The following is a 14,954-nucleotide window of genomic DNA, read 5'->3' as shown; positions in this document are numbered from 1 at the left end:
AGATAATGATAATATTTCTTCATTTATAGGTTTATCTCAACCCATCATTATATGGCTTTTATTTCATTAAAAGAATGCTTGCCAAAAAAAACACAGAGAAATAAACGAAGAATTAAATTTAAGCTTATATTTTCCTTCAAGATTAATTAAATGAAAAAGTTACCTATTTTTAAATCTAATAATAAAAGCATGGCGCACTCGAATTTAGTTTAGCGTTTTCTAAAAATGAAATTTTGTAACCTATTTTTCAGTTGCTTCTAGACGTAAAATATATATTACGGCTCGTAACCTAATTTTACAAAATCGTGAAAGCTAGCGATTATAATGAATATTTGGTAGAAAATTCATAAATATTCTTTAAAAATTAAATTATATCTCAAAGCTAATTAAATTCCTTTTTTTTTCTATTTATATCACTAGCAGTTCACACATTTAAGACATTTGCTTTTACTTCTCGATTTTATTTTATTTTATTTATTTATTTACTTTTTCATTTAAGGAAAGGTTTCGACGTTTTAATGCTCTAATAAAGCCAAATTCTTAAAAACATTTTTTTTTTGTCTTTAATGTATTTTATAAATCATTATTATCCTTTTGATGAAACATGATAATAAATTTTTCTCACACTCATTGCCAGATGATACCATTTGTATTGAAAAAATAAATTCAATTAAACAGTTAGTTCACTATTATATACGGGAAATTTTAAGGCATTTAATGGAACAAAGAATATACATATCTGTACATAATTTCAAAATTTTAACATATTAGGAAGTGGATAGAAAGTAAGTTATAGAATTGCATCTTTGCAAACATGGAAGAAATGGAGTTAAATAAAAGCGTGTTACAAATATAAAGAAGGAAATTGTATTATAGCTGAAAAAAGAATGAATTTTTAACGAATGATAAATGAATACTAAGTCAATGATCCCCGACCTGGAGAGGAACATGGGGACAACATTTGACGATTTTAAAGACAAAAATTGATCTTCTGAAAAATATAAGAATAATAACGATATCTCTGTAAAGATAAGATTTGTAAAGTATAAGATCTATAAGATTTATTCTTCTAGAAAATCCGATATCCTGTCGAGAGCGTATTAAAAATATATTCAAATTGAAGAAAGAGTTATCTTTTTGTAATGTTAATCCCAAACGAATTATCTGTTTTCTACTTAGCGATTTGCCGTCTGCATTTATTGTTGCTGTCTACAAATACTTTTTTTTTTTTTTTTTTTTTTTGCTACCTGCGGTTTGTGATTTTTGAGGAAAAAACTCCGTTATCCATCACCAAGCTTATTTGATTTCTTGCACAGTCCATCCACCAGCAATTACTGTAAAAATATCCTAGAAAAAAGTGTTTGTATATTTTATTTCTTGTTGTCCACTTAAAACATTTATTTCCTTTAGTTACTTATCTTATGTTAAAGATAGTGACTATTTCATTTATTTTTATATGCATTAAAAAAGGGCGTGTAATTGATCATTCTGCCCTGATAAATTCTAATATTGTTAAGCAAAGTAAAACGTAATACTTTCACTTGCATTGGATAAATGATGCATGGTATAATATCTATGACAAAAATCGATAGCAGCTATTTTATTTTGATTCTTTGCTTACCTAGTTTTCTACCTTTATTATGTCGAGTCTGAAATTGGTTTGACACTCAAAATAAACGAAGCAGCAAATAAGATTGTAATTGCTTCATTAGCAATCTAAATATAAAAAACGCTATATGTGGCACTGGAGTCACTCTTATTAATTATTGTTAAATAGCAACAGTTAAAAATAATTTTTAAAAAACTGTTTTACAAGGGGAGGGCACGGGGTTGAAAACTGAGATCGGGATGAGATTTAGTATAATGATGGCATACATTTAGAATGTTCATTCATGAAAAATATTAAAACGCAATGGTCAGTCAATTTCGAGAAAATGGTCCTCACACTTTTGGTAACGCTTATATACTGATAACTTGACTTGATGGTTGTCAAGGTAACCGTCTCGTATGCAGAAGATCAGGGTTTGAACCTGGCTAGGATTTTTTTTCTTTTTTTAATTACTTTTATTCAATTAAAAATTTACAAATATTCTTAACTAATAAGTTTTTAATTTTTTTCATCCAAAATAAATATTTATTATTGAAATACATAATAATAAAATTAAAATTTTAAAAGAAAATATTATAAATGCAGATGCATTTTTTAAACAAAATAAATTATTTAAATTTAATTAACTATTTACAGATAGTTTTATTAATATGCTACTTATTTTTCAAGAATAAATGCTTATTATTTAAATACTTAAATTGCAATTTAATATTTAAAAAAATAGTAATAAATATAACATAAATGGTAACAACTATTAATTATAAATACTCATATCGTAAAAAATTATTCAATATTTCTAAAAAATTATCCTATATACATTTACTTTCAATTATATACAAGAACCAGAATGGTAACTATAATAAAAACATTGGAAGCAAAATATATTTCGATATCTTGCACAACTGATAAATGATAATTATCCATAAGAGCAAGGTTTCTTTAAGAGATCTATGGAAAAACAAACTTCATTTGCATTTAAAAATATCTCTCTTTCATCAGAAAGTTGGGCAGCGTACCATGCATACCTTATCATCTTATTGAAAATTGGTGATGACAATTGACGGTGTATAATTGGTTGAATTGTTACACTATCTTCGCAAGAATTTATTTCTTGATCATGTTCGATTAAATAAGAATTTTGTATACGCTTTGAACCATCTGTCTACGCATTCAATAAATTAACACCTGCTCTCTGTTATTTCTTTTGATTACTGAAGTTGGGGACGTTTGCTTACATATTTAACAAATATCAGCTGCTCCCTTCAATTTTTGATATAAATACAGCTTCGTTGAGTTGGAATTGATAATTTATTATTATTAAAATCTAAGAATTGGAAAATTAATTGTTTGAAAATGATGTAAGCAAATTAAAATATATGTAGCCCTTAATGTTACGTTTTTGATTAGTTTTCCTTTAAACCTTAAATTATAATTTAAGTATTAAAAGAATAAACATTTATCCTTACATAAAAATAAGTGGCATATTAATTAAAACTATCTGTCAATAGTTAATTAAATTTAAATAATTTTATTTTGTTTAAAAAATGCATCTGTGTTTATAATTTTTTTCTTTTAAAGTTTTAATTTTATTATTATGTATTTCAATAATAAATATTTATTTTGGATCAAAAAAATTAAAAACTTATTAATTATGAATATTTATAAATTTTTGATTGGATAAAAGTTAATAAAAAAGAAAAAAAATCCTAGCCAGGTTCGAACCTGACCTTCCGCATACGAGACGGTTACCTCGACAATCATGCCATCGGGATCATCGGGACGTGTGTCAAGTTATCAGTATATAAGCGTCATCAAAACTTTGAGGACCATTTTCTCGAAATTGATTGGCCATTGCGTTTTAATATTTTCATGAATGAACATTCTAAATGTATACTATCATTATACTAAATCTCATCCCTATCTCAGATTTCAACCCGTGCCCTCCCCTTGTTAGACTATTTCATTGAAGGTTCTTTCAATTGCACTGAATTCAGCATTTGGCTTAAATAATCAATGAAACTGCCAACGTTAGTAGAATTTCTCCGCTGTTTCGTTAAAAACTTCATTCAATCTGAGGAAAGAAAATGTAAAAAAAGTCAAGGTGGTTGTAATAGGCGTCAGGAAAAGTTGAATCCAAAGCGAAAATAGACTGAACAATCGCTGTAGTGAAAGCTTATAAGTCAGTTAACAGCTGCGCTGCACGAGCAATTGCTTTTGTAACGTGGTCATGTTACTGGAATGCGAACCACAAATCCTCGCTCCTCCCTAACCGCCATATTTAATGACCTCAGACGGTGAATCTTGAACCTTCATGCAGCTGTTGTGGCGCCATCTACCCACAGCAACCCAAAAGTCGTCAGACTCACTTGACGCAGCAACACGAAAAAAGCCGCAGCAACCCAAAAGTGTCCAGAGTCACTTGACGCAGCAACAGCATCAGCAACCACTCACCCACACACGCTCGCCATAACGCTTGGCGCTACTCAGATGGGTACAGGCGCATTAGACTTAACAGCTAAAACATCAACAGTCATATTGTTCGTCTCACCTCCGACTCACTGGAGGGAGAGTCTGTAATGAAAGCTTATAAGCCAGTTAACAGCTACGCTGCACGAGCAATTGCTTTTGTATCGTGGTCATGTTACTGGACTGCGAACCACACGGTCCCAGATTCTATCCTCGCTCATCGCGCAATTCAATCCGCTGCATTGCTATGACCAGGCTATGAAAACTGATGTTCATATCTTCCAAAACTATTGTTCCACAAAAAAGGATTTCTGATTTACCTAAAATACAAAAAATGGTCCTACAAGAAAATCGGGTTAATGGCGCCAAGTTGTAACTTTTTAACACAAAATCAAACAAAATTCTAATTTCATGAGTTGTTACTCATAACTAGTGAAAGATGGAAGTATTCTGTATTGATTGTTTGAAAATGGCAACATCATATTTCCTTAGAAAATGTAAACAAATTCAATCCAGTAAACAATTTGGTGAATGTTTATTGCATTTAAATATAAAAAAAAAATTTTAAGGTTGTATGTGGAAAATTTCATACTTAAATGGGTAAAAAAGATCTTTGTTTGTTTGATGTCGATGGAACCTTGACTCTTTCTCGCCAAGTACTTTTGTTTTTAATAAAAATCCAAATACAATTAGAAAATATGTACAGTAGCTCAAAAAATTAAGAGTACACATTACTTTTACTTGATAAATCCGACTTTCAATATAAATAACACATTACTGGGAAGTGCAAACATGTTTTTATTTTTACACATAACAAATGGTTTAAGTTAGAATAAAAATAAAGAAAAATCTTCGAAAAACATCTAAATTAAAAAGTTTTAGAAGCATTTTAGAGTGGATCCTAGCACAGCCCACCTCTTGGCGTCGTTTTGAATTCTCGCCAAACGAGTGGCGATAACGTCGCCAATGTGGCAACTTAGAAGGATTTTTTTTAAATTTTTATTTATTATTTTATTATTCATTTATTTATTTGATTTAATTATTTATTTATTATTTTTATTTTATTTATTATTAGACGGCAACCTAGACGGATTTTTTTTATTTCCTTTTATTTTATTTTATTCTTTATTATATTTTATTTACTTATTTTATATGCAGAATTTTGGCCTCAAAAAATTGAGAATACACCAATGAAATTCTTGTAATATCTCGCATTGAAAGAACGTGTGAGTATTTAGTTGCATGTCTTTTGGCTTTTATAATGGCCTCTAAACGTTGTGGTACAGATTCGACTAATTTTTGGTGGTATCTGAAGATATTTTACCCCATTCTTCTTGCACCACTTGTTTTAATTTTTTGGTTGTTTTGTTTCTAATTTTGTGTTTGTGAACCACTTTTTTGAGTGTGACCGACGAATATTCAATGGCATTGATGTCAGGGTACTATGATGGTATGTGTAACTGTTGTTTAAAATGAAAAATACACCAGATTTTGACATTACGTGCATTCTGTTTGGGGTCGTTGACCTACTGGAAAATGTAATTTCCATCTAAACTCAAATCTTTAATCCCATTGCAGAATGCACATAACGTCAAAATCTGGTGTCTTTTTCATTGTAAACAGCAGTTACACATACCACCACAGTACCCCAACATCAATGCCATTAAATAATCATGGGCCAAACTCGAAAAAGTGGTTCAAAAACACAAAATTAAAAACAAAACAACAAAAAAATTAAAACAAGTGGTGCAAGAAGAATGGGGTAAAATATCTTCAGATACCACCAAAGATTGGTCGAATCTGTACCACAACGCTTAGAGGCTATTATAAAAGCCAAAAGACATGCAACTAAATACTGACACGTTCTTTCTATTTGAGATATTACAAGAATTTCATTGGTGTATTCTCAATTTTTTGAGGCAAAATTCTGTGTATGTTTATTCAAAATGCTTCTGAAACTTTTCAATTTAGAAGTTTTTTTGTTGATTTTTCTTTATTTTTATTCTAAATTAAACCATTTGTTATGTGTAAAAATAAAAACATGTTTGCACTTCCCAGTAATGTGTTATTTATATTGAAAGTTGGATTTATCAAGTAAAAGTAAAGTGTACTCTCAATTATTTGAGTCACTGTAGTTGTCTGAGAAATTTTTTGTTGTTGTTGTAAGTCTTTATAATCTATGTGAATCTTTAATTATACAAGAATTGTTCAGAAATTTATAAATCATTTTACCATTTTTTAATAGCCAATCAAGGTGCAGACAAAATTATCCTTGTCAGAACTACATAAAAAAGTAGCGATTGGTTTGGTTGGAGGATCAGATCTAAATCAAATTCAAGAACAAATGGGAGATCCAAAACGTCAGTTCTTTTATAATATCTATATCAACATTTTAAAAAAATCTTGAGTAAATATATATATATAATATATTATCATCAGAAAAATATATATTTTCCAAATAATTCATCTTTATATAACACTTTCCTAGGATTCGAACAAAGAATGCAATTATTTGAAATATTTAACAAATAGTATAGTTTATAGTAAAACTTACTCTGTGGTAAATTTAAATTTGTATTTACTAAATTAAACATATTTCTACATTTTTTAAATGTTTCCTATGGAAATATTATAATTTTTAAATGTATTTCAGAACTTCTATTCCTTGTCTTTCAGCAATCTCATTAAATAATTAGAATGTCATTCATGATATTTACAGATTTAAAATTATATTATAAATTTTTGAAGAACCATTATTTTGTTAAACTGTATAAGCAGTCATAGATTTGCAATAAAAATAGTTTCCAATCATATATTTGTATTAAATTAATTTTGTGAATATATAGATAAACAAGATGACTAATTAAATGTCAACATTCATTAATATTATTAAATTTGTCATATCACTGTCATTCTTATTTCTTGAAAGAAATGAAATTTTGTTTAGGTAAAAATATCAAGATGCATTTTAAATCTTATATATTTCATACTTCAAAATAAGTTAAGATAATAATAAAAAAAAATGTATCAATTTGTAAACATGTTACTAAGAAAATTAAATCAATTATAAAATTACATTTGCAAAGTTAAATAAATATCTTTTTAGGTAAGAATTAACTATGCATGCTATAATTCAACAAACTAAAAGTAGGCCAATGAATAAATTTAAGCAGAATGACTCAATTTGTTTAAATTAATATGGCATATTTTATAGAACTGAGATTACACTGTACTTATTTATGCAGATTCTTTTGCATTTTGGGAATTGTAAGTTTTACACCAGTATCTCATTAAATTATCTTCTTTTTTATCTAATTTGCAATAATCTCTTATTACTCTGTATATCATTTTACTCTTCTTGCTTATTATATTATCACATATATGATATCAGGATAGATTGTTAATGAAGAAATATTATATACTGTCTCAAAAGTGTGTATTTTCACTGAAGACCCACACTTGCAATTTGTAATAAAATAAATAACTATAATAAGTTTTTTTTTTTTTTTTTTTTAGGATAGAAAGTTGCCAACTTTTTTTATAAAGAAAGAAGGGCTTTGGATTGTTGGCCAAAAAACTGATCTAAATTTTTTAGTAGCTTAAAAAATAAGAATGCATTTTTCAGTGTCTTTTATTTATTTATTTTTATTTTTTAAACCAAAATCTTCATTTTAACTGGTATCTTACAACTTACTTATCTTATCTTATCATCTTACTGATAATTTTCTTACATGTAAGCTGAAATTTTACCAAAGATTTATTTTAAAAATGTTTAGATATATTGTATAAACTACTAGTAATGTTTTTGAAAAGAGAGAGGATATGGACTTATTATTATAATATTTTAAGTCCAATTCTGATTTGATATTGGTTACCATTTTTGTTATGTCTTCTAAAAATGCATGATTAAAATTATGAGGCTATATAAAGAATATGATGAATAAATTATGTAAATTCATATTATATGAGTTAAGTATAGAATTTTATGAGTTAATGCAGATATATTTGATATAATTTAATCATTATCTTAAGGAAATCTGTTTGTCTTGAATTTACTAAGCTGCTGCCATTATTTATTCACTATTCAATTTTAGGACTACAGCAGTAAATTAATCCAAAATTATTTGTCTTTTGTTCTTTTTACTTTTCAGTTGTAGAATCTTATGATTATATTTTTGCTCAAAATGGACTTGTTGCATACAAAGATGGAAAACTTATAGGAAAAGAGGTATTGATACAGTGAAAAGTAATACAAGTTAGAAATTGTGTAGAACAATTTAGATTAATTTCTGTTGCTATGACATCTTCCAAGATGAAGATTTTTTTTTTCTTTAATTTTAGAGTATTCTTGAGCATATTGGAGAAGAAAAGTTGCAAACTTTCATTAACTTTTGCTTGGAATATATGTCAAAATTACATCTACCAGCAAAACGGTTTGTTGTTTTTTTATTTATCAATTTGAGAAAAGAATGATTCATTTTGACTTTGTTTCTTAACTTATTTCTGATTGCACTGAATAATAGTAATATTTTTAGTAATTAACAATTCAGTTTACATAATTAGATTGTACATTTTTATCAAATCTGACTCTGTATCATAAAATACAATCAATTTTTTGTTAATATAGTTCAATTAATTTCAAATAAAAAAAAGATGTGCAACTTTTTAGTCTTTTCACTTCTTTCTTTTCCTCTAATATCTGTGCAGGCTAAAATCAATCATAATAATGAAATCCGAAACCATGCCTAAGTATGCTGAGTAACTAGATTATTGCAGATAATAACATGAGAACATAAACCACACAATTGTTATATTGTAAATATCTTTTACCATATTGTAAGTATCTTTTACACTGAATATCACAAAGAAGTGCCATCAATGATAAAAAGGACTATTAACTAATCATACTAGCCATTATTGTTTTCAAGAAGAACTGCAGATCTACTAATTTATACAACAACTTGTTATCTATATACTTACTCTTATATAAAACATGTTCTGATGATATATATTTTCAAATTTAAATTAATGAGATGAGTATTCATCTAGTCTTAGAATTTGTAAAGTTATCTGAAATAATTCTGTAAATGAATTATCCCACCATTGAACTTGTTAAATGTTTTTCATATTATCATGAAACAGTTTGGTAAAGGCTACTCTGGAAAAATTTCCACTATTCTTTAAGTGATGTATAGTGAAGCAAATAAATGATATAATTCTCTACTAGTGAAACATATATATTTTCATAATGTGAATAATGTGCCAATTGCTTATCGATTTATTAATAATAACATACTTTTGAAAACAGGCAGATATTTACAAAAATTCCATTTCTTCCAGATCATGTTTTCTTTCAATGACATGATTTATTTGTAGAAATGTTTTGATTGAATATTAATATTCAATATTGAGTATTTTGGTTGCTTTTCCTCAGTGAGATGAAATATTTGTAGAAAAATTTTGATTGAATATTTATATTCAATAATTGTGATAAAATATTATAAATTATCTTCGGTCAAAAATAACTTTACTTTTTATCATTTATTAGGCTCTTTTTTTTAATTTAGATGTACCTTATATTAAATTTGACCCTATTATTAATCCAGGTGAAGAATATGTAATAAAAGTCACTACCTGATTGTTTCTTCAGCAAGTTTTCCCTGGTATTAGAACAAACAAAGTCCATTGCAGGTATAGCAAATAAAACAGCATCATGAATTCTGTGTTAATACTAAATGTTTTTGCAGAATCAATCTCTGCTTGCATGATTTTATAACTAATACACAATATCAGTTAGATTTAGTAAACCTTTGTGCATTTTGCTGAAGGGAAAAGCACACAATATCACAGCTCACAGTAAGATAACATATAGCTAATTAGATTGCATATTCAGTTGTATTTGTCATTCATAAATTGATTCCATTAACAATCTTTATTTATATAGATTAAAATGGAAGTTTGTGCTTGGTACCCATGTGCATATATTCCAATATCCTAAATATACTAGAAATAGTAAAATTCCATTAACCTCATTTAAGAAATACTTGTTAAAAACCAGATATTGATTAATGGTATATTATTAACCTTCATAATAAAATTGTCCCCCCCTCCCCTTCATGGGAACTGTTTCAAATCCATACTTATTAATTATATTTTTTCAATTTTTTAATTTAATTACTGTTTTGTTATGTGTGCATAGGAGTTTATTCAACTGCATTAAATATTTCAACCATCAGTTGCAGAGAATAATGTAATATTATTGTTAAAAATATTTATTAGGAGAAAAAAAAATCATTATTTTAAATTCCTCTGTGCAAAAAAAAAAAAAAAAAAAAAAAAAAACTATATATTTAAATATTTTCTAAATAAAGTTAAATGAATGAATCTTGATATAATTTTCATATCTAACTAAATACATTAAATATTTATTGCAATTTTTAAAAAAGTTTACTTGTAATTTAAAAAAAATAGTATTTGTATAGTTTACAAAAATTAATATAAAAGAAGTATCACATGTCACATATAAATAAAAATTTTTTATATATTTTGTTCTTGATTAGTTAAAATTTATAATTTAAATAGTATCTTTCATTATTTAAATAGTATTTTTTCATTATTTAAAACTTATTATCATTATTTAAATACTATTCCTGCATTTATTTATTGTTTTTCATTTTATGTTCATTATTATTTTGTATTTCTAAATTTTATTATTTATAATCAAATGAAGACAATTTCAGATCAGAAGCATTTTTTTAGGTAGGAAGTGTTCAGTAAATAGTTACAACTCATGTTAACAACTTAAATAATCAATATATACACCAGGAATCAATATACTGCACAATATATATCTATGACTAAGTTTAAAGTTATGCATTTAATATGTTAATAATAATTTGTTATATTTTATGTATAGCTCAATAATAATTATTTATCATTAAATTATTATTGAACTATGCATTAAAATTATACTGAACTCACATATATGCATAAAGTTATGTATACATTTTATTACAAGGAGGTTTTTATATAGTTACCATATATATTGAAATGCATTAAATATTAATGACCTACAATTCACTCAGCTATTATTACATTCTGTATATTGCCAAATTTAGGTATTTCTGACTTTAGTGATTGCAAGTTATGTAATGTAGTATATATACGAACAGTGTGAAATATGTAAGTCTGCTATTTAAATAATTTTTTTTTCTGTAGGGGCAGCTTCATTGAATTTCGGGCAGGACTTATTAATATATGTCCTGTTGGGAGAACTTGCACTCAAAGTGAGCGAGAGGAATTTGTTGCTTATGATAAAGTAATTTTTTTTATTAATGGAGAAAACTTTAAATATAATTAAATTATTAATAAAAATAAGTATAATAAAATCAGTAGCAATACAAGTGTTTATATGAATGTTTATTTTCATTTATTTGTAGGTTCACAAAATTCGAGAACAATTTATTGAGGCTCTACAAAAGAAATTTCCTAGTCTGGGTTTGACTTACACTATAGGTAATACTTTGACAATAATTACAGATTTCATAAAAAAAAAAAAAAAAAAAAAATTGCAATCTCCATTCCCAAAATGTGATATTTTTTCAACTTTTTATGTATTTATTTTCTTTTGATGCTCTAATTTCAATATTTACATAACTTTTACATTTTTAGACCCATTTTCAAGTTTTGTTAATCTATAAATAGATTTTTAGTTATTATTTAAATAATTTATTATTAACTAACTATGTTTAGTTGTGACATTTTATTGCTTTTTTTAATTATTTGTGAAACGGATATAATAATAGAAATATCAGTAAAATTTCTTTTTTATGCAAAACTGTTCCGAGTTTGAAGCTGACTAGAAAAAAATTTCCTATATCAGTATGAAATGTACCTATGTTCTATTTCATAAACAAATTTTTTATACAGCATCTGCTTAATTTATATCTCCTTCAGTTTGTTTTACAAAGAAGGCTATTAATATGACTTTGCAACTACATAAATACTCAAAATAAAATATACATATATATATTAAACGACCAAACATTTTAAAGGTATGATCAATTTATTCATACTCATAAAAATGTATTTTTTACTTTAATCATATTTCATTACATATATGAAAATTATTTTGGGTTCTTTTTTTTCAGCTTACAGAGAATATATGTATAAATTACAATCAATGTGATTAATCTATTATTAATAATAATAACTGATTAACCACAGTGACTGCAAGTGATTATATATATATATATATATATATATATATATATATATATATATATATATATATATATATATATATATATTAAATAAATGGTATTTGAAAATTTGATGAGAGATATGAAGGTTCTCAATACATCAGAAATTTATATCAACATGAGTAAATAATCGGTTATTTTAATAATTTATGTAAGCTTAGTGAAGTTTAAATTTCTTTTCAGAATTAAACTGGAACTCTTTTTTCTTCTTATTATTATTATATTTCTTATTTCAATAAAATGGGAGCATTTAAAAATAAAAAGACTAATATATTAATATGAAACAATTTTTTTTATTTATTTGTATTTATTATTTTTATTAACAAAATATAGATTATATTTGCTATAAATTAGAAGGAAAAAAATTTTTTTTTAGTTGTTGTTAATGCAGATGTGTTGATTCATCCAGTATTATTTATTCTTCCAATATTTTAATATTAAGTAAAATTATGCATTAAAATGAGTATTTCTCAACTTTAATGTAGGTTTACAACTTTCTTTCCAAACTCTTTTACATTATAAGAATTCCTCTCTGAAATTACATAATGTAATTATAATTACAAATTGTAATTTTGCTGAAAGTGTAGACGAAAATAATCTTAGAAGATTCTGCAATTTTTTCTATTTAATACAGAATTGTTTCTAAAACTTGTACTTACTTCACACTTTCAGGAAATCAGGAAACATATAAAAAATTGTGAGTATAGAAAACATAATGTTTCTCATTTTCAGTAATGCTGGGGAAAAAATTATCACTGCTTTATTAACAGGGCACATTATTGAATATTGTTACTGAATTTCAAATTATTCATAACGAAGAATATTTTAGAAAATTAGAGAGAAAAAATCTATACAATTTCTAAATCATTGCTTGTAAGAAGCTACATCAACAGTAATTGAATTCAAGATTTCTATTTTTAATCTAGTTTCATTATACAATGAAATGAGGAGCAGCTAAAATTAAACATTCAAAATCATAAATTTTGTTATAAGTGAAGAAGAAGAATCAACTTTGCCTGCAATAGTAAAACACAATGAACTATTTATTTAATTTAAAGTTCTTTTTTTTTTCCCATCTTTTTACTGCTTAGCAAATGCTAAGATAAAAGATAAGAATATATCATCAGAAATTGGATCTACTGTAATACTGTTGCTGTTATTATTATTCTCCCTCTTTTGTTTTTGTTTTTTGCTATGTATTTTTTATGGAATTTGTTTATGCAATTTTTGAATTTGGATGCCATAATGCACAAGGTATTTTTTTTTAAGTTGGAGCAGATTTTAAAAAAATAGTGATGATATTACACAGGAGAAAGAACAATATTCATTATAAAATATGATCTGAAAGAGAATGTATGATGATGAAATGGATGATATTGAGTAGTGGCACATATAATGCAACAATAAATTTAATGTGTACGAACTGCAATCCTCAATGGCACATAACAGCCTCCAGCACACATAAAATTCAGTGTTTTACTATTGCACACTTTTGGAATATACTTGGCTTATCACGCACTTACCTAGTTGCAATTGCTGTGAACTCCTCTTTAGTGCTTTAGTTTTATCAAGTCCTTTTCTCAAATGCCTGTATAAATTATAAAAATGCTTTATAATCATTTCAATTAATCATATCCAAATCTTTCATTTTTTCACAAATCTCTAGATGACAAATATATTATTATCTGCAATTGCCACCAGACCACTTCTTTTGTATTATCAGTACATACAAAAAATGCTGCATTTTGTTTTTATTCTTATGTTTCTATGTATTTTTATTTTCAATAGCATTGATTTTATGATTAATACCAATGAATTCCATCTGTTAATTTGATGTAAATAAAAATGTGAATTTTTTTTTTTTTTTAATTCTTTTATAGGTGGACAAATAAGTTTTGACTGTTTTCCTATTGGTTGGGATAAGACATTTTGTTTGAAACATATAGATAAAGAAGTCTACACAAACATTCATTTTTTTGGAGATAAAACATTTCATGGAGGAAATGACTATGAACTGTTCAATCATGAAGCTGTCATAGGTCACACTGTAACTTGTCCAGAAGACACTATGGAGCAGTTGAAACAAATGTATTTTTGTTAAAGGTGCATAAATGCTGAAATAGATTTTTTCCCCCATTTTAAAAACTGATTCCAATTTTTTAATAAGATATCTAAATAACAGGAATTATATTTTGTAGGAGTATAAGACTTCATGATGATTATATTCACTTATTATGATTTCTTGTATAATCCTTTTTTGCTATGGAAATTGAACTGTAATCAGTATAATTGGTAGTTTTGTCTAAACTACAATAAAATTTATCTGAAATATTTCTGATTAACTGATTCAAAATTAGAACTAAAAATTATTTCTGATTTTTCTTTTATTCCATACATATGTGTATTTATATAAATTCTTTAATTGTGTATAATAGCATACCATATCATATAAATACTTAATTTTTGCATTAAATTGCAATTGGTAATATTTTCTTAGTAAAATAATTGTAATATAATAAATTACATCTTAAAAATACGATATTTTATAATTAAGTAAAACTAATTTCCATTTACATTACTTACACCATTGGTTTATGTTGAATTTATATCATTCGACA

The 14,954-nt window shown here is 25.9% G+C and overlaps 1 protein-coding gene across 2 annotated transcripts; it reads left to right on the top strand.

The window, feature by feature from the left end:
• The first annotated feature begins 4,578 nt into the window (after positions 1-4,578).
• Positions 4,579-14,626, top strand: LOC129969483 (uncharacterized). Of its 2 annotated transcripts, none has more exons than XM_056084076.1 (7): positions 4,579-4,675; positions 6,321-6,435; positions 8,227-8,303; positions 8,417-8,508; positions 11,294-11,393; positions 11,515-11,590; positions 14,217-14,626. In XM_056084076.1, the coding sequence occupies exons 1-7, from the start codon at positions 4,607-4,609 to the stop codon at positions 14,435-14,437; spliced, it is 750 nt and encodes a 249-aa protein (XP_055940051.1). In that variant the 5' UTR covers positions 4,579-4,606; the 3' UTR covers positions 14,438-14,626. The 2 variants fall into 2 exon arrangements, with proteins under 2 accessions (XP_055940051.1, XP_055940052.1); XM_056084077.1 differs by having other exon boundaries at positions 4,582-4,731.
• The last annotated feature ends 328 nt before the right edge of the window (positions 14,627-14,954 follow it).

This window comes from Argiope bruennichi, chromosome 5 (genome assembly GCF_947563725.1).
Source record: "Argiope bruennichi chromosome 5, qqArgBrue1.1, whole genome shotgun sequence".
Taxonomy (NCBI): Eukaryota; Metazoa; Arthropoda; class Arachnida; order Araneae; family Araneidae; genus Argiope; species Argiope bruennichi.
The sequence above is the reverse complement of the archived record's forward strand: the minus strand, read 5'-3'. Positions and strand labels throughout refer to the sequence as shown.

Coding starts and splice junctions, on each gene's coding strand:
- LOC129969483 (XM_056084076.1), top strand. CDS start 4,607: ATGTTTATTGCATTTAAATATAAAAAAAAAATTTTAAGGTTGTATGTG. Junction 6,436..8,226: donor ACAAATGGGAGATCCAAAAC/GTCAGTTCTTTT, acceptor TTTACTTTTCAG/TTGTAGAATCTTATGATTAT. Junction 8,509..11,293: donor TTACATCTACCAGCAAAACG/GTTTGTTGTTTT, acceptor TTTTTTCTGTAG/GGGCAGCTTCATTGAATTTC.